Below are 22,995 nucleotides of genomic sequence, written 5' to 3'. Positions count from 1 at the left end.
CAGCGACAACACCTCACCTCTGTCCCCCCAGCCCCCACCAGCTCCTTCCTGACTCTACCAGCAGCAACCCGGTATTCCCCTTCCCCCCCCCCCCCCCCCCCCCCCCCGCTTCCCCCCCCCCCCCAGGCTAGGAACCCTCCTAACCGCGAACCGTCCTCCATTGTACTTCCGTGGGTCAGCTAACTTCTGCTGACCCCGGAAACGCCCGCCAATAACCCGACCCCTCCCAAAGTGGGATCATCCCCCAATCTATCCCTCCTCCATGCACCGCTCCAGCGCGGGGAAGTGCCAGTTAAGGCCCCGCCTCCCCCCGTCATCGTCTCCACCCCCCAGCCCCGCAGCGCGGGAAACCAGAGGAATGCCCGTGCTTTCGCACTGCTCCACCACACCCTTCTGACGCAGCTCCCAAATACCAGCCCCACTCCATACCCCCAACCCGACATAGAATACAACAAACACCCCCAACCCTCCCCGCAAGATACAAAACTCAAACAATGCCCCACAGCAAAAAAAAATAACAGAACAACACCCCCATAAATAACCGTATCAAAATTGCAAAAGTACAAAAAAAGAGAACACAGCAACAGCAGAATCCAGCACTAAAATATTACAACTGACCCCGCAACCCCCAACCCCTAGTTCAAGTCCAGTTTCTCCGTCCGCACGAAGGCCCACGCCTCCTCCGGGGAATCAAAATAATAATGCCGGTCCGAATAAGTTACCCACTGGCGCGCAGGCTGCAACTTTCCGAACTTTATCTTTTTCTTGTAAAGCACCTCTTTCGTCCGATTAAACCCGGACCGCCGCTTAGCCACCTCCGCACTCCAATCCTGGTATATCCGTACTACCCCATTCTCCCAATTGCTGCTCTTCACCTTCTTGGCCCAGCGTAGCACACACTCCCGATCACTGAACAGGTGGAACCTCACCAGCACCGCACGCGGGGGTTCATTCTCCTTAGGCCTCCTGGCCAGTACTCTGTGTGCTCCCTCCAGCTCCAAGGGCAGATGGAAAGACCCGGCCCCCACTAGCGAGCTCAGCATCGTAGCCACGTAGGTTGTCAGGTCCGACCCCTCCAGCCCCTCCGCAAGGCCCAAGATCCGCAGATTTTTCCGCCTCATGCGTTGATCAAGCTCCTCGAAGCGTTCCTGCCACTTCTTGTGGAGTGCCTCGTGCCCCTCCACCTTACTCACGAGGATCCCGGCCTCCTCCTCTCGTTCAGTGGCCTGCGTCTGCAACTCCTTGATGGCAGCACCCTAGGTCGTCTGAATCTCCGAGAGCCTTCTGTTCGTTTTCTGCAGAGAGCTCAGTACTTCAGCCCTGAAGTCTGCAAAACAGCGCAGGAGAGCAGCTTGTTGCTCCAGGGCCCACTGCTTCCACTCCTCTGGAGCTCCGCCGGCCGCCATCTTGGATTCCTTCCCCCGTTTTTTCTGGGGAGCTGCTGCCGTTTTTTCCCCCTTTCCACTCCGAGTTCGAGTCATGGACTGCGGGGAAAGTCGATCAGCACACCTTCTCCCACCGGGAGACGTCGAAAAATTTCCGCTTTGGGCTCTAAAAAGAGCCGAAAAGTCCGTTTAAAACGGGAGCTCCCAAATGTGCGGCTTCCTACGTCATCGCTGCCACCGGAACGGGGTGCGTCCTTTATGAGTGACGAGCTGCGTCAGTACCTGCTCGACAAGGGCATCGCCTCGAGCAGGACTACCAGTTACAACCCCAGGGGGAACGGACATGTGGAGAGGGAGAACGCGACGATCTGGAAGACCGTCCTACTGACCCTCAGGTCCAGGAAGCTCCAAGTTTCCCAATGGCAGGAAGTCCTCCCTGACGCGCTCCACGCAATTAGATCCCTCCTGTGTACAGCTACCAACCAAACCTCCCACGAGCGGTTCTTCATTTTTTTCAGGGGCACTACCACAGGGGTCTCACTTCCGGCGTGGCTGAGGACGCCAGGCCCGGTTCTCCTAAGGAAGCACGTCAGGGCGCACAAGACCGATCCCATTGTTGAAAAGGTGCGCCTGCTTCATTCCAACCCACAGTACGCATTTGTTGAGTTCCCGGACGGTCGCCAGGACACAGTATCCCTCCGGGACCTGGCACCCGCTGGATCCAGCCCCCCATCTACCCCCACCGAGGAACTCCTTTCCCCGTTCCCTATGCGGCCGCCCCCTTGCGCCCCTGATTCTGCGAGCTCACCCCACCAGTCCCGAGCGCCAGCACCAGCCCGGCCCCCGCGCCCCCAGTCTCCATTTGACCAGGAGGTGTATGAGGCTCGGACAAGACTCGCCCCGGAGCAGGCAACAGTACCCCAGACCTCGACGCCCGCCCAGCCACCGCAAGAGGCTGCAACACCGGTGCTCCGCAGATCAAAATGGACAATTCGTCCACCAGACAGGCTGACTCTTTGAGCCATCACCCCCGGCGGACTTGATTTTTTTAACAGGGGGTGAATGTGGTGAATGTGATTCACATTATATATAGTTGCCAATATCACTCCATGTATATATGTTCGTTATCTACCCGTTGTAATATCAATGCTGTATATAGTTGCCAATATGACTCCGTGTATATATGTTCACTATCCACCATTGTAAGGGCAGTTGCACTATCCGACCACCAGGGGGAGTCGCTCTGGGAGTACGTGAGAGTTTGTACAGGGCTCCTCCCTTGGCTCCGCCCAGGACTCCTCCCCCTGGGACCGATGTATAAAGATCAGTGCCTTAGAGCCAGCCTGCCAGTTCATCTGAAGTTCAACGACGAATAGGCTGGCTCTGTTGTAAGTGTATTAAAGCCTCTGTTCCGATCCACCTACACGTGTTCGCTGAATTGATGGTTCCATCACTTGCTACACCCTTCCAAAATTCCCCCTGCGCTGGGCATGCCCAGAACATGTGGACATGGTTTGCTGGGCTCCCTGAGCACCTAATACACCTGTCCTCGGTCCCAAAAAACCGGCTCATCCTTGTCCCGATCATATGAGCCCTATGCAGCACCTTAAACTGTCTGAGGCTAAGCCTCGCACACGAAGAGGAGGAGTTCACCCTTTTTAGGGCATCCGCCCACGTCCCCTCCTCAATCTCCTCACCCAGCTCCTCCTCCCATTTATCTTTCAGCTCCTCCACCGAGGCCTCGTCGACCTCCTGCATCACCTGGTACACTTCCGAGATCCTCCCCTCTCCAACCGATACCCCCGAGAGCACCCTGTCCTGGACCCCACGCGGCGGCAGCAGGGGGAACCCCGCCACCTGCCGCATGACAAACGCCCTTACTTGCATGTACCTAAAGGTGTTCCCTGGGGGAGCCTGAACATCCTTTCCAGCTCACCCAGGCTCACAAACTTCCCATCTATGAACAGGTCAACCAGCCTCCTGACACCTGCCCTGTGCCAACTCAGGAACCCGCCATCAATCCTCCCCGGAAAAAAACGGTGGTTCCCCCATATCGGGGACTCCATCGAGGCCCCCACCTCCCCCCTGTGCCGCCTTCATTGCCCCCAAATCTTGAGGGTAGCTGCCACCACCGGGCTCGCGGTATACGTCATCGGAGGGAGCGGCAGCGGCGCCGTTGCAAGCGCTTCCAGGCTCGTACCCACACAGGATGCCATCTCCAGCCTTTTCCATGCCGCCCCCTCCCCGTCCATTACCCACTTACGCACCATCGCTGTGTTGGCAGCCCAATAATACCCACAGAGGTTGGGCAACGCCAGCCCCCCCCCCATCCCTGCCCCGCACTAAGAACACCCGTCTCACCCTTGGAGTCCCGTGTGCCCACACAAACCCTGTAATGCTCCTGTGAACCAGCCTGAAAAAGGCCTTCGGGATAAGGATGGGGAGGCACTGGAACAGGAACAGAAACCTCGGGAGCACCGTCATCTTGACTGACTGCACCCTACCCGCAAAGACAGCGGCAGCATGTCCCACCTCTTAAACTCCTCCTCTATTTGCTCCACCAGCCTTGTGAGGTTTAGCTTATGCAAGGCCCCCCAGCTCCTGGCCACCTGAACCCCCAAGTACCTGAAGCTCCTCTCCGCCCTTTTCAGTGGGAGCCTCCCAATTCCCCCCTCCTGGTCCCCCGGTGTACCACAAACAGCTCGCTTTTCCCAAAGTTAAGCTTATACCCTGAGAAATCCCCAAATTCCCGGAGAATCCCCATCACCACCGGCATTCCCCCCACCGGGTCCGCCACATACAACAATAGGTCACCCGCATAGAGCGACACTCGGTGCACCTCCCCACCCCGGACCAGCCCCCTCCAATCCCCCGACTCCCTCAGCGCCATAGCCAGGGGTTCAATTGCCAGCGCAAAAAGTAGGGGGAACAGGGGACACCCCTGCCTCGTCCCTCGGTATAGTCGAAAATACTCCGATCTCCTCTTATTCGTGGCCACACTCGCCATCGGGGCCTCATACAACAGCCTCACCCAACTGACAAACCCCTCCCCAAACCCGAACCTTTCCAGCACCTCCCACAAGTACCCCGACTCGACCCTATCAAAGGCCTTCTACGCATCTAGCACCACCACTATCTCCGCCTCCCCTTCCACCGCCGGCGTCATAATAACGTTCAAGAGCCTCCGTATATTAGTGTTCAGCTGCCTCCCCTTCACAAACCCCGTTTGATCCTCGTGGATAACTTGCGGCACACAATCTTCTATCCTCGTGGCTAAGATCTTTGCCAACAACTTGGCGTCCACATTCAGGAGTGAGATCGGCCTGTATGACCCACACTGCAGGGGATCCTTGTCTCGCTTAAGTATCAAGGAGATCAGCGCCCGAGACATCGTCAGGGGCAAAGCCCCCCCCCCCCCCCTCGCCTTGTTGAAGGTCCTAACCAACAGGGGGCCCAGCAGGTCTGCATACGCCTTGTAAAATTCAACCGGGAACCCATCCGGCCCCGTCGCCTTCCCCGACTGCATGTTCCCTATCCCTTTAACCAGCTCCTCAAGCTCAACTGGCGCCCCCAGACCCTCCACCCGTCCCTCCTCCACCCTCGGGAATCTCAGCCGGTCCAAAAAGCGCCCCATCACCCCCTTCACCGCCGGAGGTTCTGACCGATATAGTCTCTCATAAAAGTCCCTGAAGACCCCATTAATGTCTACCCCCCTCCGCACCACATTTTGTCCCCGGTCCTTAACTCCACCAATCTCCCTAGCTGCATCCCGCTTACGGAGCTGGTGTGCCAGCATCTTACTCGCCTTCTCCCCATACTCGTACACCGCACCCTGAGCCTTTCTCCATTGAGCCTCCGCCTTTCTGGTGGTCAACAAGTCGGACTCAGCACGAAGGCTGCGCCGCTCCCTCAGCAATCCCTCCTCCGGGGCCTCTGCGTACCTCCTGTCCACCCTCACCATCTCCCCCACCAATCTCTCCCTTTCTCTCTGCTCCCCTCTCTCCCGGTGGGACCGAATGGAGATCAACTCCCCCCAAACCACCGCCTTCAGCGCCTCCCAGACCGTCCCCACTCGGACCTCCCCATTATCGTTGGCCTCCAGGTAACTCTCGATGCATCCTCGAACCCGCACCCTCACATCCTCATCCGCCAGCAGCCCCACCTCCAAGTGCCACAACGGCCGCTGGTCCATCTCCTCCCCCAGCTCGAGGGCCACCCAATGTGGGGCATGGTCAGAAATGGCTATCGCCGAGTACTCAGCGTCTACTACCCCCGCAATCAGCGCCCTACTCAAAACAAAGAAGTCGATCTGGGAGTAGGCCTTATGCACATGGGAGAAGTATGAAAATTCCCTGGCGCTCGGCCTCGCGTACCTCCAAGGATCCACCCCTCCCATCTGGTCCATAAACCCCCGCAGGCCTCCGACCCGTCCTGGAACTGGATCGATCCAGTGGCAGATCCAGCACCGTGTTGAAATCCCCCCCATTATCAGGCCCCCCACCTCCAAATCTGGAATCTGGCCCAACATGCGCCGCATGAAACCCGCATCATCCCAATTCGGGGCATGACCAGCACCACCCGCTCCCCTTGCAGCTTGCCGCTCACCATCACGTACCTCCCGCCGCTGTCTGCCACCACACTCGACGCCTCAAACGACACCCTCTTCCCCACCAGGATCGCCACGCCCCAGTTTTTTGCATCCAGCCCCGAATGCAACACTTGGTCCACCCACCCCTTCCTCAACCTGACCTGATCCGCCACCTTCTGGTGCGTCTCCTGAAGCATAGCCACATCCGCCTTCAGCCCCCTCAGGTGCGCGAACACGCGGGACCGTTTGACCGGCCCATTCAGTCCCCTCGCATTCCAGGTGATCAGCCGGATCGGAGGGCCACCTGCCCCCCTCCCCCGTCAACTAGCCATCACCCTTCCGTAGTCCGCCACGTGCCCGCGCCCCCCACTCAGTCCTCAGCGACAGACCGGCATCCTGATCCCCTCTGCACGCTCCAGCTCCTTCTTGGCCATTCCAGCAGCAACCCGGTATCCCCCCCCCCAGGCTAGGGCCCCCCCAGCTGCGTAACTCCGGTCGTTGTACTTCCGTAAGTCAGCCGACTCCTGCTGACCCCGGCTGCTCCCACCACCCAAATTACCCTCCCAGTGTCCCCCAACCATTCCCCCAATGCCGACCCCGCCCCCTGCTTCTCCAGCGCAGGAGAGAGGCCCGCGCCCCCATCCCAAGCTCCGCCCCCCCGACCCAAAACGCGGGTAGACAGGCACATGACCCAACAGGGCCACGAACCCCACCCAAACCCGTAACCAGTGAAATAATAAAAATCCCAACATGATATAAAACACCCAAGTAAACAGATAACAGTCCCGAAAAGCAGATAAGAAAAGGCAAGACAGCAAAAAAAAAAACATCGTCCAATAGAACCAAAAAGAGCGAAAGGACATCAAGGAGGACAAAGCCTCCGGGCTGCGTATAACGTTCCCCAGCCCCCTGTCCTCAGTTCAAGTCCAGCTTCTCTGCCTGGTCAAAAGTCCAAGCGTCCTCCGGGAGTCAAAATAAAGTTGGCGGTCTTTATAAGTGACCCACAGGTGTGCCGGCTGTAACAGGCCAAACTTGACCCCCTTCTTGTGGAGCACTGCCTTCGCCCGGTTAAACCCAGCCCTTCTCTTCGCCACCTCCGCACTCCAGTCCTGGTAAATCCTGATCTCCGTATTCTCCCACTTACTACTCCTCTCCCTCTTCGCCCAACGAAGCACACACTCACGGTCGACCAAGCGTTGAAATCGAACCAGCACCGCCCTGGGTGGCTCGTTCGGCCCGGGCTTCCACAGCCGCACTCAATGGGCACCCTCCAGCTCCAGGGGTCCCCGGAACGACCCCGCGCCCATCAGAGAGTTCAGCATCAGGACCACGTAGGCCCCCAAATCCGAACTTTCCAGCCCCTCCGGGAGGCCCAAAATTCGCAGATTCTTCCGGCGGGAGCGGTTCTCCACCTCCTCCATCCTTGCCAACCATTTCTTATGAAGTGCCTCGTGCGGCTCCACCTTCACCGCCAGGCCGAGGAGTTCGTCCTCGTTCTCCAAAGCCTTTTGCTGCAGCTCCCAAATCTCCGCCGCCTGAGCCGTCTGAGTCACCTGGAGCCTGTCCAGCGATGCCCTCAACGGCTCTAGGATCTCAGCTTTTAGTTCCTGGAAGGAGCGCAGCAGCAGCTCCTGCTGCTCCCTCGCCCACTGCTGCCATGCTGCCGGTTCCCCGCCTGCCACCATCTTGTCCTTTTTGCCTCGCACCTTCTTCTGCTGCAAAGTTGATTTTCTGGTCGCTCCACTTCTAGCCCAGCCCATCCACCGGCCGCCAAATGCCGAGGCTGCGGTCCCACCTGGGGAAAAATCAAATCAGCGCCGTTGCGGGCCCTTAAAAGAGCCCTTGGTGAAATATTTTCCAGTTGTTCCCTTTGATGCTAGAATCCAGCTTTCACAAGGGCCCTCAGGTCAGCTTGAGGCCTCTAACACAGCCCTTCCCCCACCAGCATGCTGAATAGGCTTTTGTCTCTCTGCTGCAGCCCCAGCCAAATCCTACACTGTTTCTGCGGGACTGAAAACCAAGAAACATATCATTCCTGGGTGAAAAACTCCTCCTACATTCACCTATACTTTTTCATAAAAATTCCACTCCATATTGCTTAAAAAAGAGCTCTTTTCTGTGATCTTAGCAGGAGCTGCCGTGTGTGTGACCACTCACTCCATGGTGCACACCGGAAGTCCCTTGCTTATCCAAATTTTTGGTTATGGTGTCCAATAGTAAACATCACCACTTATTTGACATACCTTTAGAAAAATACTTTCTACATTCAAGTACTACTGCCATCTTAACATCAAAAGGAAATGGACATATGCATGATGAACAGATGCTGAATGGCTCCATTTTTATACGAATCCAGACATGCTGTTTATACTTTATTGACTGACAAACAATATATCTTAACAATGTCCATAAATATTTATCATGCTTGATTCTCAAAAAATTATAATTACCAAAATATTCATGACGTAGTTTTAAAATACAGTGCCTCATGAAGGACATGATGTCATGGCTGGCACAGCTACTTCCCACAAAGTGAGTTATCATCAGGGTATTTGGGTTTTTCTGTGTGAAGTGTTTTAGCCAGTTGCAGATCACTGCTGACTTGCCACAGCCTTTCTCTCCGCAAAGTAATAGAACAGATGTACCACCTTTCAGTCTACAAATCAACCAGAAGAAAAAATATCAGAAAGCGATCAACTTAGAATCTTAAAAAAATTACAGCACAGGAGGCCATTCGGTCCACCTTGTCCATGCCAGCCTGAGGACACCCAGGTGCCCTTTCTAATCACACCTTCCTGCAGCCTGTCCATATCATGTAGCTTAGAACACTTAAGGTGAAAGGTCAGGTACTTTTTAAAAGAGTTTAGGGTCTCTGCCTCCACCACCAAATTGGGCAGCGAATTCCAGACTCCATCTACCTCTGTATAAAAAACTGCCTCCTCATGTCCCCTCTATACCTTCTGCCTCTTATCTTGAAACTATGTTCCCTGGTTCTAGAATTCTCCACCAAGGGAAACAATGTTATCCTTTGAAGTTTAACCCTCCCCACCTCTATTCTTTTTTTACTTTTTAAGAGTACCCATTATTTTTTTCCAATTAAGGGGCAATTTACCTGGCCAATCCATCTACCTTGCACATCTTTGGGTTGTGGGAATGAAACCCACACAGACACGGAGAATGTGCAAACTCCACAGACAGTGACCCGGGGCCGGGATTGATCCCGGGTCCCCAGCGGCGTAGGCAGCAGTGCTAACCACTAAGCCACCGTGCTGCCATTTTTACAAAATAAATTTAGAATATCCAATTTTTTTTTCTCCCCAATTAAGGGGCAATTTGGGATGGCCAATCCATCTACACTGCACATCTTTGGGCTGTGGGGGTGAGACCCACGCAGACACAGGGAGAATGTGCAAACTCCACACGGACAGTGACCCAGAGCCGGGATCGAACCTGGTACTTTGGCACTGTACGGCAGCAGTGCTAACCACTGCGCCACCGTGCTGCCCTTTACTTATTATTCTAACACGACATCCATGATGATTCCATGAAGCTGCTAATAAAGTAACTGTTCAATATGGATTTCCCGGCACTGTAGCATGGATTATTTCTCACAAATGTTTTAAATATTCTTGATCTGATCAAAGAGAAAATCGCAACAGTATATAGTTTTTTTTCTCAACGTGGTGCTCCTTCAGATCTTGTAGAGCAGTTGTAGCATCCCTACCTTTAAGCCAGGTTAATTATCAGCCTGAGAATCCTCCCAGTACGCCTGAGGGCAGGTAGTGAGAGTGGGAAATTTTCCTGGTCAACCATACAGTAGCACACATGGATCAATGCAATACAAGTTCATAGTCGCTAACACCCTCTTAGGGCATTGTGCCTGAAGGAGAAGGAGAAGGTGTTCCTTCCGGATTAAAGTATTGCTCCTTCCCTGTAATTTGTGACTTGTTTATATCCAGGACTTTATTCAGTTGGCTCGGTCAAAACAAACGTTACACTAATTCTTCATCCAGTTCTTTAGAAGGAATTTGAAGAACGATTGAATGCATAAATTTAACATTTAAACTATGTATATATTTCTGCATTTTATTGTAAAATTTCCACCTCTCCCCATTTTAAATTTCATCTTCCACAAAATCATTTTCTGGTTGCAGGAATGCATAGAAATTGATCTGCATTCATAATTGTTGTTTCACACACAAATTTATCATCATCCAGTATTGCGATCTTAGCTGCGATAGATTTGAAGTGCCAGACTAATGAAATCATTGTCATGGCAGTATTAGCACCAAGCATCAATTATTATAAAAGAACATATTAAAACTAACAGTTTGGAAAAATATTGAGAGAATTAACAGCAAGAATAAAATCGGTATCAGCGAATGGAAATGTAATAGAACAAGACCAAGAAAGGAATTCAAAATATAAAGCCACAAAGTTTAATGATCTTATGTCATGTTCTTGAACATTACAATTGCACACGCCTGAATCAAATTCAAGGTTTTCTCTTTTTGTCTACTGCACCTTGGCATCATTGTATATAAGACACTGGCACGCTTCAAGTCAGGTAATCCATTGTTGGCTTCAATTTGAATGTCACGATGGGAAGCAACGGCAAATGTGTCTAGAATTTCAAAAACCTTCTGTGTTTCTGTTGTTCGCACAAAAACTTGGCAATACCTTTGAGAAAATGCTTCATGATAACAAAGTTCTAGATAACTTTCATGATCTGAAAGAGAGAACATTCCTGGCAAGTTTCATTTATTCCAATGCTACACAGTTCAATGACAACAGTTAATATGTGCTACATTTGGTTTAATTAAAATTACTATAGGATGCTGTAATATATCTTCAATTACAATATTGCAAAGTAGACTCTATAAAGCCAATGTTCTAAGACATCCAGTCTAACAATAACACATAGACTAAAATCTTCAAAAGGTCTATTGTGGAGTTTTTATAAGTAACCTAATTTTATAATGCACTGGCTATTACTATATGACTATGTGACACACTGTTTTTTTAATTCAAGGCACCACAGCTGGACAACAGGATGAATGGTTTATCATTAGCTTCACATTACAGGCAAATCTAGAAGCTAATCTGCCGTATACTATTATCAGTGAATAATTCTTAAATCCATTCATTTCAAATGTATATTGATGGCCGTTTCATTCTCATCAAAACCAGGGGGTGGATAATATGTCTTTTGCGGGCTTTCATTCCTGCTTTCTCTCTGTAAATGTCAATTTTATTAATGTGATATGTTAACTGTCCAATCAAAATATGATTTTATGCTGTTCTGAGGAAACTGCTAGCCCAGCACCTTAAGAACTGTATGATATTTTTCACATTTCAAATTTGACTAAAATAGATGTTCCATGCTGTTTTTGTTTATACCCACCAAATAAATCCTACCTTCTGTTTAATGATTATGCAGTTATCAGTATGATAATGTAATGGCAATAATAAAGTCATGGGACGGGATGCTCCGTCCCGCCGCGCCACATTTCTGCCTCACCCCGCCAGCAGGATGCTCCGTTACGTCGGTCGGTCAATGGGGTTTCCCATTGTGGGGCAGCTCCATGCTGTCGATAAACCTATTTTGGCATCCCGGCGGCGGAGAATCCCGCCCAAGTTGTCTTAGGTTCCGCACTCCCTGAGGTTAACTTAAGCATTTACCTTTGGCTTGTAAAAAGGAAATAAGCACAACTATCAGAAGTGTTTATCAATTTATCATTAATTGTTGTTGTTTATTATTAATTTGCCTATTTATTATAGAATAATCAGGCATTATCAGAAATACCTAAATGGTGGAAAGCAAGAAACCAATAAATATATTCCCGTCATGTCTTAAGGTGTATTTATTTAATTATTTCATGGGATGTGAGTATCATTGGCTAAGCCAGCATTTATTGCCCACCCCTAATTGCTCTTGAGAAAGTGGCGGTGAGCTACCTTCTTGAACCGCAGAAGCCCATGTGGTGTAGGTACACACCCAGTGCTGTTAGGGAGAGAAATCTACAAGTAGAGAAACATTCAAATGGCCAATTTCTGCAGAACTGGCTCTGAAGTGTGGTTTGACACCATGGGCGCAATTCTCCGCAAATGCGGAGAGTCATGAAGGCTGCCGTGAAACCGGCCGTGTTTCCCGGCAGCCTCCGCGCCCCCTCCCGGGACTCGATTCTACTGCCCGGTCAGGGCTAGCAGCGGGGCCCCGTGAACCTCGGCATCGCAGGCTTAGCGGGCGCGCCAAAGTTAACGGCGGCTGACGCGCACAATGACGTCAGCTGCGCATGCGCGGATTGGACAGCTCCAACCCGCGCATGCGCGGACGACATCATCACGCATATGCGTGAAACCCGCGCATGCGCGGGCCGGTATGCCCCTCAGCCGCCCCGCGGACTGATCCAGCGGGGCAGTGGAGGAACAAAGAGTGCGCGGGGTTCGGACCCGCTGCCCGCGATCGGTGCCCACCGATCGCGGGCCCATGGCACCCTTGGCACGGCCGTGGTGCGGCCGTGCCAATCGGTGCCATGGTTACCCAGAACGGCACTTTGCGGCCGTTTTCACGAACGGTGAGAGCAGGTGTGTTGCCGTTCGTGAAAACGGCCGTAAAGGCCTAGAAAATCGGCCCATCGGCTAGGGGAGAATCGCTGCTCGCCGTAAAATAACGGCGAGCAGCGATTCGTGTCGGGGGGCGGGCGTGGGGGGGGGGGGGGGGGAGAATAGCGGGAGGTCGGGAAAAATGTCGGGAAGGCCCTCCCGCTATTCTCCGACCCGTCGTGGGGGGCGGAGAATCGCGCCCCATGGGCGAAATTCTCCCCCCCCCACGACGGGTGGGAGAATAGCGGGAGGGCCTTCCCGACTTTTTTGACGCCCTCCCGCTATTCTCCCACCCCCCCGCCGAAATCCCGACACGAATCGCTGCCGCCGTTTTTTTACGGCCGGCAGCGATTCACAGCTGTTAGAAGGGCCGAAGTCCCAGCCCTTTACGACCTTTTTACGAACGGCAAACACACCTGGTCCTGCCATTCGTAAAAACGTCGTGACCACCTGGAAAAAAATAACCATGGCACCGATTGGCACGGCAGTACCACGGCCGTGCCAAGGGTGCCATGGGCCCGCGATCGGTGCCCACCGATCGCGGGCAGCGGGCCCGATGCCCGCGCACTATTTGTCCTTCCGCCGCCCCGCAGTATCAATACGCGGGGCGGCTGAGGGGCAACCCGGACCGCGCATGCGCGGGTTTCGCGCAAAAACGCGATGACGTCACCCGCGCATGCGCGGGTGGAGTCTTCCCACCTGCGCATGCGCGGCTGACGTCATATGACGCGTCAGCCGGCGCTAAGTCCGACAAGCGGGCTTAACGATTTTCGTTAAGCCCGACTTGTCGGGGCCTCCGACGTCGGGCTGCTAGCCCCGACGGGGGACCAGAATCGGTCCCCCGTCGGGAAGGGGCGCGATGCCGTAAAACCCGCCCGGGTTTTACGGCAGTTTGACGATTTCTCCCGTTTTGGGAGAATTTCGCCCCATGTGCTTCATTTTCAATCTGGGACTGGGAACTCGGTGCCTGGATCATTTTTGGGTCCTGACTTTGCATCACCTCTCGTTTGCATCAGGATCTTTCAAATGCAGGTCTCCTATTTGGACCAGAGGCAAGTTTGTGTTCAATTAATGGTGCAGAGTGCTGCCAAGAGGTGGGAGCTGACTGCTCAGTGCAATCCTCAAAGACTGATGACAGCCAGAACTGGGCTTGCCCTCTGCCTTGCAGAATAGGGGAGGCAGGAGATCAGAAGTTCAGCAGCCTCACAGGACAGAAGTAGCCAAACAGCAAACAAAAAGATACTGCACTATTTCTGGGCCAATAACCCATTTTGCCAAAAGGTTTTGACAAACTTGACTTGATGGCTCCCCTGCATTGTAGCCAACAATGGTGCTCCAGAATGTTTGGGTCCGCCAACCTGCAATTTGAAAATTGCATTCTAGCCCTCTCCCGCCCTTTTTTAGACTGATGGGCAGTAATTGGCTGTGTTAGATTTGTTCTGTTTATTTGTCTGCATGACATGCCTGGGCAATTTTCCACATTGACGGGTAGATGCCAGCATTGTAGCTATACTGGAACAGCTTGGCCGGAGGTGCGGCATGTTCTTCAGTACTATTGCCAGAATACTGTCAGGGTCCATAATATTTATAGTACCCTGTGCCTGCAATGTTTTTTAAAATTTTAGAGTACCCAATTAATTTTTTCTAATTAAGGGGCAATTTAGCGTGTTCAATCCACCTACCATGCACATCTTTTTTTGTGTTGTGGGGACGAAACCCACGCAAACACGGGGAGAATGTGCAAACTCCACATGGACAGTGACCCAGAGCCGGGATCGAACCTGCGACCTCGGCGCCATCAGACTGCAATGCTAGCCACTGAGCCACCGTGCTGTCCTCTGCGACCGTTTTTTGATGTCACATGGAGGAATTAATCGAATTGGCTGCAGACTTGCAGTGATGATGGGGACATCTGGAGGAGGCTGAGATGGATCATCATCTGTTGTTTAATTGTTCACCATTCACGACTGGATGTGGCAGGACTGCAGCACTTAGATCAGATCCATTGGCTGTGGGATCCCTCAGTTCTATTCATCTCTTGCTGCTTTTGCTGTTTGGCATACAAGTAGTCCTGTGTTATAGCTTCACCAGGTTGACACCGTATTTTTAGGTATGCCTGGTGCTGCTCCTGACATGCCCTCCTGCACTCTCAATGATCTAGGGTTGATCCCCTGACTTGGTGATAATGGGGGCATATGCTGGCCTATGAGGTTAAAGATTGGGTTTGAGTATAATTCTGCCACTGCCGATGGCCCACGGAGCCTCATGGATGCCCAATCTTGAGTTGCTGGATCTGTTAGAAATCAAACTCATTTTGCACAGTGGTAGTGCCACACAACACGATGGAGGGATTGCTCAAGGACAGGAAGTTCTTCATATTCCATTGTCCCTCAATACCACTGACATTAATGGCAAAGAGGTGTGCAGGGCCAGTACATTCTCTTCAATGTACTTCCCATTTCATTGGCTAAATTTACAGATGTCAAACAAACATCATGAGCTATTAAATCAGCTTAGTAAAATTTTAAAATTTTCTTTTCCCTATGAGTTGATAATGTCATAATAACGATTCAGAGGAATTAATCTTTACAAACATTGACTGGGAAGTTATTTTTCACTATTTTGACTGAAGAATAACTTCCAATCTATGTCCTTCAGGAAGAAACTGCTTCAATGACACCAGTGGTCAATTGTGCTAATAGCTGAGCCAAGAATAGAACTGTAGTTGACATTGTTACACAATCACACGATAAGCTTACCTGTTTGCAAAGGAACTAAATCCATGGGATACAACTGGTCAATAACATGTCTACAGTTTATCAAGACTGCTTCTCCGAATTCTTCAATTGTCCTAAAAATTTCAACAGGTAATCCTTTATTGACTATCTTTTCTTTCAGCTCCCCCACCCGCTGTTCCTCATAATGATCCCTACTTTTATATTTACTCGCTATCATTTCCCTTTCATTTTGCGGGACATGGAGAAGAAAATTATCGATATACTGGGAATCTCGGAAATAAAAGAAGCTGAACCCAGAGTCATTCAGTAAAGCTGCTTCAGTTATCTCAAGCTCCAGCAGACTGCAGTCTTTGTAATCTTCATGCAATATCCAAGAGTAACCATTTCTTGCTGCAATATGTATATTTTTTTCTACCTTGGATAAAGCTTCCATATCTGTTCCATCTGCTGTAAAGCACTTTGCATCCGGTGAGCAATAATCACCATATTTCTGACCTAACATGCATATGAAGAAAGGTAAGCGTTTGGTGATGATGTCTAGTGAAACCTTTAGCTGGTGGGAATCTGTGCTCTGGTGATGACGTCCTTCTTGTGATGCCCAGTGCACATCTAATACCTTTAAGCAGCTTCTTCTGGTATTACAAAATTCACTTAGAAGAGGAAAAATATCATTTTCCAAATAGTTTCTTTCCTCTTGGAAATCCTCAGACGTTGAACAGAGAAAAACCTGAATGGGTGGTCTATAGGTGAAACCTGGGTGGCATGTAAGACAGTCACTTTCCTCTGTCTCAGAGTTCCTCTGTTTTTTTATATATTCATTCATTGTTGAAAATTTTAGAATATTTTCTGAAGATCTTTTGTATAAAGAATGAGCACTGTTTTCAGGGTTTTTTTAAAATCATAAAACTTGCGACTTTTCCTTTAAAATTGTAGAATGTACAAATGGAATTATATACAGCTATTTTGTTTGTGTTCATCAACTTCTGCAGCAATTCCATTGGAGATGTGAAATAAGTATAGTCCTTTGAATGGGTTCAGAATTCCTTACATAATAACTTGGATTCCATGTTGCTGATGACTTCAGCTTTTTCACAACTACTAAAATTGAATAGAAATTTGGGTTATAAGAAATCAGTGCAAATTTGTAGCTCTAATGCAAAAGGCACATATTTCCAATTTTCTTTGACAAATGTGTACTGCATTTCAACATAATTAAAGTTATTTGTAAAAAGATAGTTAGTTATTTATTTAATTACATAAGAACCCAGGAATAAGCCTCCTGAGCCTGCTTTATCATTGAATGAAATCATAACTCATCTTCAACCTCAATATCACTTTGTTGTCCTGTTCCTATATTCCTTGACTTTCTTAGTATCCACAAATCTAGAAATCTCAGGTCTTAAATAAACTCAATAACTGAGCAATAACAGTTCTCTGGCACTAAACGAACAGGCAATATACACATATTCAACTTTACACACTACTATACGTCACAAACCAATTGTACTTCTTCAAATAGATCTTGCTGGTTTAGGTGCATGCACTGACATCGCTGAAACAGTGCATTGCCACAGAATCGGAGCACCTTACAGCTTAGAAAGAGGACATTCAGCCCACTGTGCCGGAAGAAATAAGTGTACCATGAAGAAATAAGAGTACCAATGGAAGAAAGTAGGCCACTCAGTCCTTTGGGTCTGCTCTTTCCCGTTCAATTCCATAGAATGCATAGAATCCCTACAGTGCAGAAGGAGATCATTCGGCCCATCGAGTATGCACAACCCTCTGAAAGAGCACCCTACCTAATCCCACGCCCTGCCCTATCCCCACAACCCCACCTAACCTGCACATCTTAGGACATTAAGGGGAAATTTGTAGCATGGCCATTCCACCTAACCTGCACATCTTTGGACTGTGGGAGGGAACTGGAGCACCCGGAGGAAATCCACGCAGACACGGAGGGCGCGACTCTCCGAGAGAATCGCGCGAGTGCCACCCCCCCCAAAGCGGCGTGTCGCATTTTGCGACAGGCCGCTCGGAGAATCGCCGCTCGCCGTTTCTAATGGTCGAGCGGCGATTCTCCGGCACGGATGGGCCGAGCAGCCTGCCTAATCTGACCGGTTCACGGCGGCACCAACCACACCTGCACACCTGGTCGCTGCGTGAACAGCGCGTGACCGCTGCGTGTGGGGGCTGTGTGGGGGGGGGGGGGGGGGGGGGGGGGGGAGGATCGAGGTGCTCACGGCGTCTCTGAAAGATGCACTCTTTTCCCTCTGCCGCCCAGGAAGATCAATCCTCCATGTCTTGCGGAGGGGAGGACGGCAAAGGCGCATGCGTGGGTGATGTCATTTAGGCGCCGCCTGCCGCGTCATTTACCCGGCGCTGTTTTGACGCGGGCGTCAAGGCCCGGCGCGCGTAATTGGCGCGGCGCCGCTCCTCACCCCCTGGGGTGGGAGAATAGGGGGCGAGGAGCGGCCTCCCGACATTTTTCACTCCGGTTTTCACTCCGCCGTCAGCACTTTGAGAGCGATTTTCCGCCCCCCACGCCGGGTGGGAGAATAGCGGGAGGGCCTCCCGACATTTTTCACGCCCTCCCGCTATTCTCCCCCCCCCACGCCCGACCCACGCCACGAATCGCCGCTCGCCGTTTTTTACGGCGATTGCCGATTCTCCGAGGCCAAGCGGCCGGACCTTCACGCCCGTTTCAACACGGCAGCAAACACACCAGCTCACTGCCGTCGTGAAACGGGCGGCAGATGCCCGTTTGGGGCATCTGGGGGCCCGATTGGCACGGCAGTACCACGACCGTGCCAAGGGGGGCATAGGACGCACTATTTTCCCTCCGCCGCCCCGCAAGATAAAGCCGTCACGTCTTGCGGGGCGGCTGAGGGAAAAGACGGCAACTGCGCATGCGCGGGTTGGCGTTGTCCAACCTGCGCACGCGTGGCCGACGTAATCGGACGCGTCAGCCGGCGTGACGATTGACGTGTGGCCTTGTTGACCATTGTCAAGGCCGTGCCGCCGTGACGCACGGGGCCGCGCTCCTAGCCCCGCCCGGGGGGGGAGAATCGGCCCCGGAAGTGGGCAGCACGGTAGCATGGTGGTTAGCATCAATGCTTCACAGCTCCAGGGTCCCAGGTTCGATTCCCGGCTGGGGCACTGTCTGTGCGGAGTCTGCACGTCCTCCCCGTGTGTGCGTGGGTTTCCTCCGGGTGCTTCGGTTTCCTCCCACAGTCCAAAGATGTGCGGGTTAGGTGGATTGGCCAGGCTAAATTGCCCTTAGTGTCCTAAAAAAAAATAATGCAGTGGAGAAATGCGGAACCACGCATGCGCGGGTTCCGTCAATGACGTGATGACGTCACCCGCGCATGCGCGGGTTGGTGCCGGCTTGGCACGCGGCATTAATGACGGTCGTTAAGGCCACAACGCCGTGATTCCGGGGTCCCGCTCCTAGCCCCGATGGGGGGGGAATGAATCGGGTCCCGGGAACGGGCGTGAAGGCTGCCGTGAAACACGGCCAGTTTCACGGCAGCCTTTACAACTCTCCGCATTTGCGGAGAATCTCGCCCTATATATTTCAGGACTTGTGGGAGGAAACTGGAGCACTTGGAGGAACATTCTTCACATAAAGTCTTACAAAAATGCAGGGTGCCCTCTCTCAGATGCTGCCCAATATCTGTAACAGCACCTTCATAGAACTATAATAAAGGTGCTGCCTTTTTGAAGGAACTATCCAATTTAGTCCCAGCCTTTTCCCCATGGCCTCACAAATTTTTTCTATTGAGGTAGGTGTGCAATTGCTTTATAGACGTTCCAATGGATTCTGATGTTACTAGGTTTTTTTTCTGCTGTGGCTCAGTTGTAGCACTCTCGCCTCTCATAGAATAGAACAGTACAGCACAGAACAGGCCCTTCGGCCCTCGATGTTGTGCCGAGCAATGATAACCCTACTCAAACCCATGTACCCACCCTATACCCATAACCCAACAACCCCCCCCTTAACCTTACTTTTTTTTAGGACACTACGGGCAATTTAGCATGGCCAATCCACCTAACCCGCACATCTTTGGACTGTGGGAGGAAACCGGAGCACCCGGAGGAAACCCACGCACATACAGGGAGGACGTGCAGACTCCGCACAGACAGTGACCCAGCCGGGAATCGAACCTGGGACCATGGAGCTGTGAAGCATTTATGCTAACCACCATGCTACCGTGCTGCCCTCTATGTCAGAAGATAATGGGATCAAGTCCCACCACAGAGACTCAAGCAAAACCTCACCAGTAAAGTAGTGAGGGAGTGTCGGGCTATCTGAGGTGCCTTCTTTCAGGTGACCATTGAATTGAGACCCTGTCTGCCTTCTCAGGTAGACATAAGAGATCCTATTGCACTAATCAAAGAACAGTGTATTTACCAATACTTATCCCTCAAACAACATTACAAAAAAAGAAGTGTCATACAGACTCAGAATGTTAACTCAGTTTCTCTCTCCACAGATGCACCCAGACCTGCTGAGCTTTTCCAACACTTTCTGCTTTTATCACAAAGAACGCAAAGTATTTGCTCATTATCACTTTGCTGTTTGCGGAGCTTGCTGTGTGCAAACTGGCTGCCTTGTTTCCTAAATAGAACATAGAACATAGAACACTACAGCGCAGTACGGGCCCTTCGGCCCTCGATGTTGCGCCGACCTGTGAAACCATCTGAAGCCTATCTGACCTACACTATTCCATATTCATCCATATGTCTATCCAGTGACCACTTAAATACCCTTAAAGTTGGCGAGTCTACTACTATTGCAGGCAGGGCGTTCCACACCCCTACTACTCTCTGAGTAAAGAAACTGCCTCTGACATCTGTCCTATATCTCTCACCCCTCAATTTAAAGCTATGTCCCCTCGTGTTGGTCATCACCATCCGAGGAAAAAGACTCTCACTGTCCACCCTATCTAACCCTCTGACTATCTTATATGTCTCTATTAAGTCACCTCTCAGCCTTCTCCTCTCTAACGAAAACAACCTCAATTCCCTGAGCCTTTCCTCGTAAGACCTTCCCTCCATACCAGGCAACATCCTAGTAAATCTCCTCTGAACCCTTTCCAAAGCTTCCACATCCTTCCTATAATGTGGTGACCAGAACTGCACGCAGTACTCCAGGTGTGGCCGCACCAGAGTTATGTACAGCTGCAGCATGACCTTGTGGTTCCGAAACTCAATCCCCCTGCTTATAAAGGCTAGCACACCATATGCCTTCTTAACAGCCCTATTAACCTGGGTGGCAACTTTCAGGGATTTATGTACCTGGATGCCGAGATCTCTCTGTTCATCTACACTACCAAGAATCTTGCCATTAGCCCAGTACTCTGCATTCCTGTTACTCCTTCCAAAGTGAACCACCTCACACTTTTCCGCATTAAACTCCATCTGCCACCTCTCAGCCCAGCTCTGCAGCTTATCTATGTCCCTCTGTATCCTATAACATCCTTCAGCACTATCCACAACTCCACCGACCTTCGTGTCATCTGCAAATTTACTAACCCATCCTTCTACACCCTCTTCCAGGTCATTTATAAAAATGACAAACAGCAGTGGCCCCAAAACAGATCCTTGCGGTACACCACTAGTAACTGAACTCCAGGATGAACATTTGCCATCAACCACCACCCTCTGTCTTCTTTCAGCTAGCCAATTACTGATCCAAACCGCTAAATCACCTTCAATTCCATACTTCCTTATTTCTGCAATAGCCTACCGTGGGGAACCTTATCAAACGCCTTACTGAAATCCATATACACCACATCAACAGCTTTACCCTGATCCACCTGTTTGGTCACCTTCTCAAAAAACTCATTAAGGTTTGTGAGACATGACCTACCCTTCACAAAACCGTGTTGAGTATCGCTAATCAACTTGTTCTTTTCAAGATGATTATAAACCCTATCTCTTATAACCTTTTCCGACATTTTACCCACAACCGAAGTAAGGCTCACAGGTCTATAATTACCAGGGTTGTCTCTACTCCCCTTCTTGAACAAGGGGACAACATTTGCTATCCTCCAGTCTTCCGGCACTATTCCTGTCGACAAAGACGACATAAAGATCAAGGACAAAGGCTCAGCAATCTCCTCCCTGGCTTCCCAGAGAATCCTAGGATAAATCCCATCTGGCCCAGGGGACTCTACCCAGCCCCCTCATAATTTTCAACATCTCTTATTCGCTGCCTTCTTTCCAAGGAGAACAGTCCCGAACAACAAAGAACAAGGAAATGTACAGCACAGAAACAGGCCATCTGGCCCTCCAAGCCTGCGCCGACCATGCCCATTCAACCTAAAACCTGTTACACTTCCGGGGCCCGTATCACTCTATTCCCATCCTATTCATGATGTGGAGATGCCGGCGTTGGACTGGGGTGAGCACAGTAAGAAGTCTTACAACACCAGGTTAAAGTCCAACAGGTTTGATTCAAACACGAGCTTTCGGAGCGCAGCTGAGGAAGGAGCTGCGCTCCGAAAGCTCGTGTTTGAATCAAACCTGTTGGACTTTAACCTGGTGTTGTAAGACTTCTTACCATCCTATTCATGCATTTGTCAAGATGATCCTTAAACGTCACTATTGTACCTGCTTCCACCACCTTCTCTGGCAATGAGTTCCAGGCACTCACTACCCTCTGTGTAAAGGACTTCCCTCGCACATCTCCTCGAAACTTTGCCCCTCGCACCTTCTGTCCTCTAGTAATTGACTCTTCAACCCTGGGAAAAAGCTTCTGACTATCCACTCTGTCCATGCCCCTCAGACTTTGTAGACTTCTATCGGGTTGCCCCTCAACCTCCGTTGTTCCAGTGAGAACAGAGTTTATCCAACCTCTCCTCACAGCTAATGCCCTTCAAACCAAGCAACATCCTGGCAAACCACTTCTGAACTCTCCAATCTATCCCCATAATTGAAGTTTCTAATCCCTGGAACCATTCTTATAAACCTCTTCTGCACTGTCTCCAATGTGTTCACATCCTTCCTATAATGTGGCACGCAGAACAGTGAACAGTATAACTAGTGTTTGGTATAAGTTTAGCATAACCTCCTTGCTCTTGTATTCTATGCCGCTATTAATAAAGCTCAGAATACTATATGCTTTGCCAACTGCTCTCCACCTGCTATGCCAAATTCGATGATCAATGCACATTACACCCAGATCCCTCTGTTCCTGTACCCCTGAAGAATTTAACCCGTTATTTTATCTTGGGCGGGATTCTGCGGCTGTGCCCATCCAGCGACCGTAAATTTCCGCCCTTGGTCAATGGAGCTTTACACGGTCTGCGTCCCGCCCGTAGTGACCCTGCGGCGGGCAGGGCAGAAGAATCCGGTCCCTTGTCTCTCCATGTTCTTCCTGCCAGAATGCATCACTTCACACTTCTCCGCATTGAACTTCATCTGCCATCTCTCTGCCCAATCCACCAACTTGTCTGTCCTTTTGAGGTTCCCCACTGTCCTCTCCACAGTTTATAATACTTCCAGCTGGCCCTGAAAAGGCAACTCTTCCTTTTTACAAGGGGTGATCTTTTTCCTCTCCTGTCTCCCTTTTCGTTCCGTCCCTCAGAATAAAAAAACACGAACTGGACCGTCTCAGGTTAACTTTGAATCAATCGGAATCGGACATTGGCTCAACACACACTTTCCCCTTCGA

At 50.9% G+C, this 22,995-nt stretch overlaps 1 protein-coding gene across 7 annotated transcripts in view; it reads right to left on the bottom strand.

The window, feature by feature from the left end:
- LOC119955196 (tetratricopeptide repeat protein 41) overlaps positions 1-22,995 on the bottom strand; it is a 102,132-nt gene that overhangs the window by 78,782 nt on the left and 355 nt on the right. For 2 of the 7 annotated variants that reach the window (XM_038781184.1, XM_038781185.1), the window contains exons 2-4: positions 15,339-16,415; positions 10,498-10,720; positions 8,424-8,629 (exon numbers count right to left, since the gene is read on the bottom strand). In XM_038781184.1, coding sequence (XP_038637112.1) covers positions 8,424-8,629; positions 10,498-10,720; positions 15,339-16,140 — 1,231 coding nt within the window. In that variant the 5' untranslated portion in view covers positions 16,141-16,415. Of the gene's footprint in view, positions 1-8,423; positions 8,630-10,497; positions 10,721-15,338; positions 16,416-22,462 lie in introns of all 7 variants that reach the window. The other 5 variants (XM_038781190.1, XM_038781189.1, XM_038781186.1 and 2 more) reach the window with 4 other exon arrangements.

This window comes from Scyliorhinus canicula, chromosome 20 (assembly GCF_902713615.1).
Source record: "Scyliorhinus canicula chromosome 20, sScyCan1.1, whole genome shotgun sequence".
Lineage (NCBI taxonomy): Eukaryota > Metazoa > Chordata > Chondrichthyes > Carcharhiniformes > Scyliorhinidae > Scyliorhinus > Scyliorhinus canicula.
Note: the sequence above shows the minus strand (reverse complement) of the source record. Positions and strands in the feature narration are given on the sequence as shown.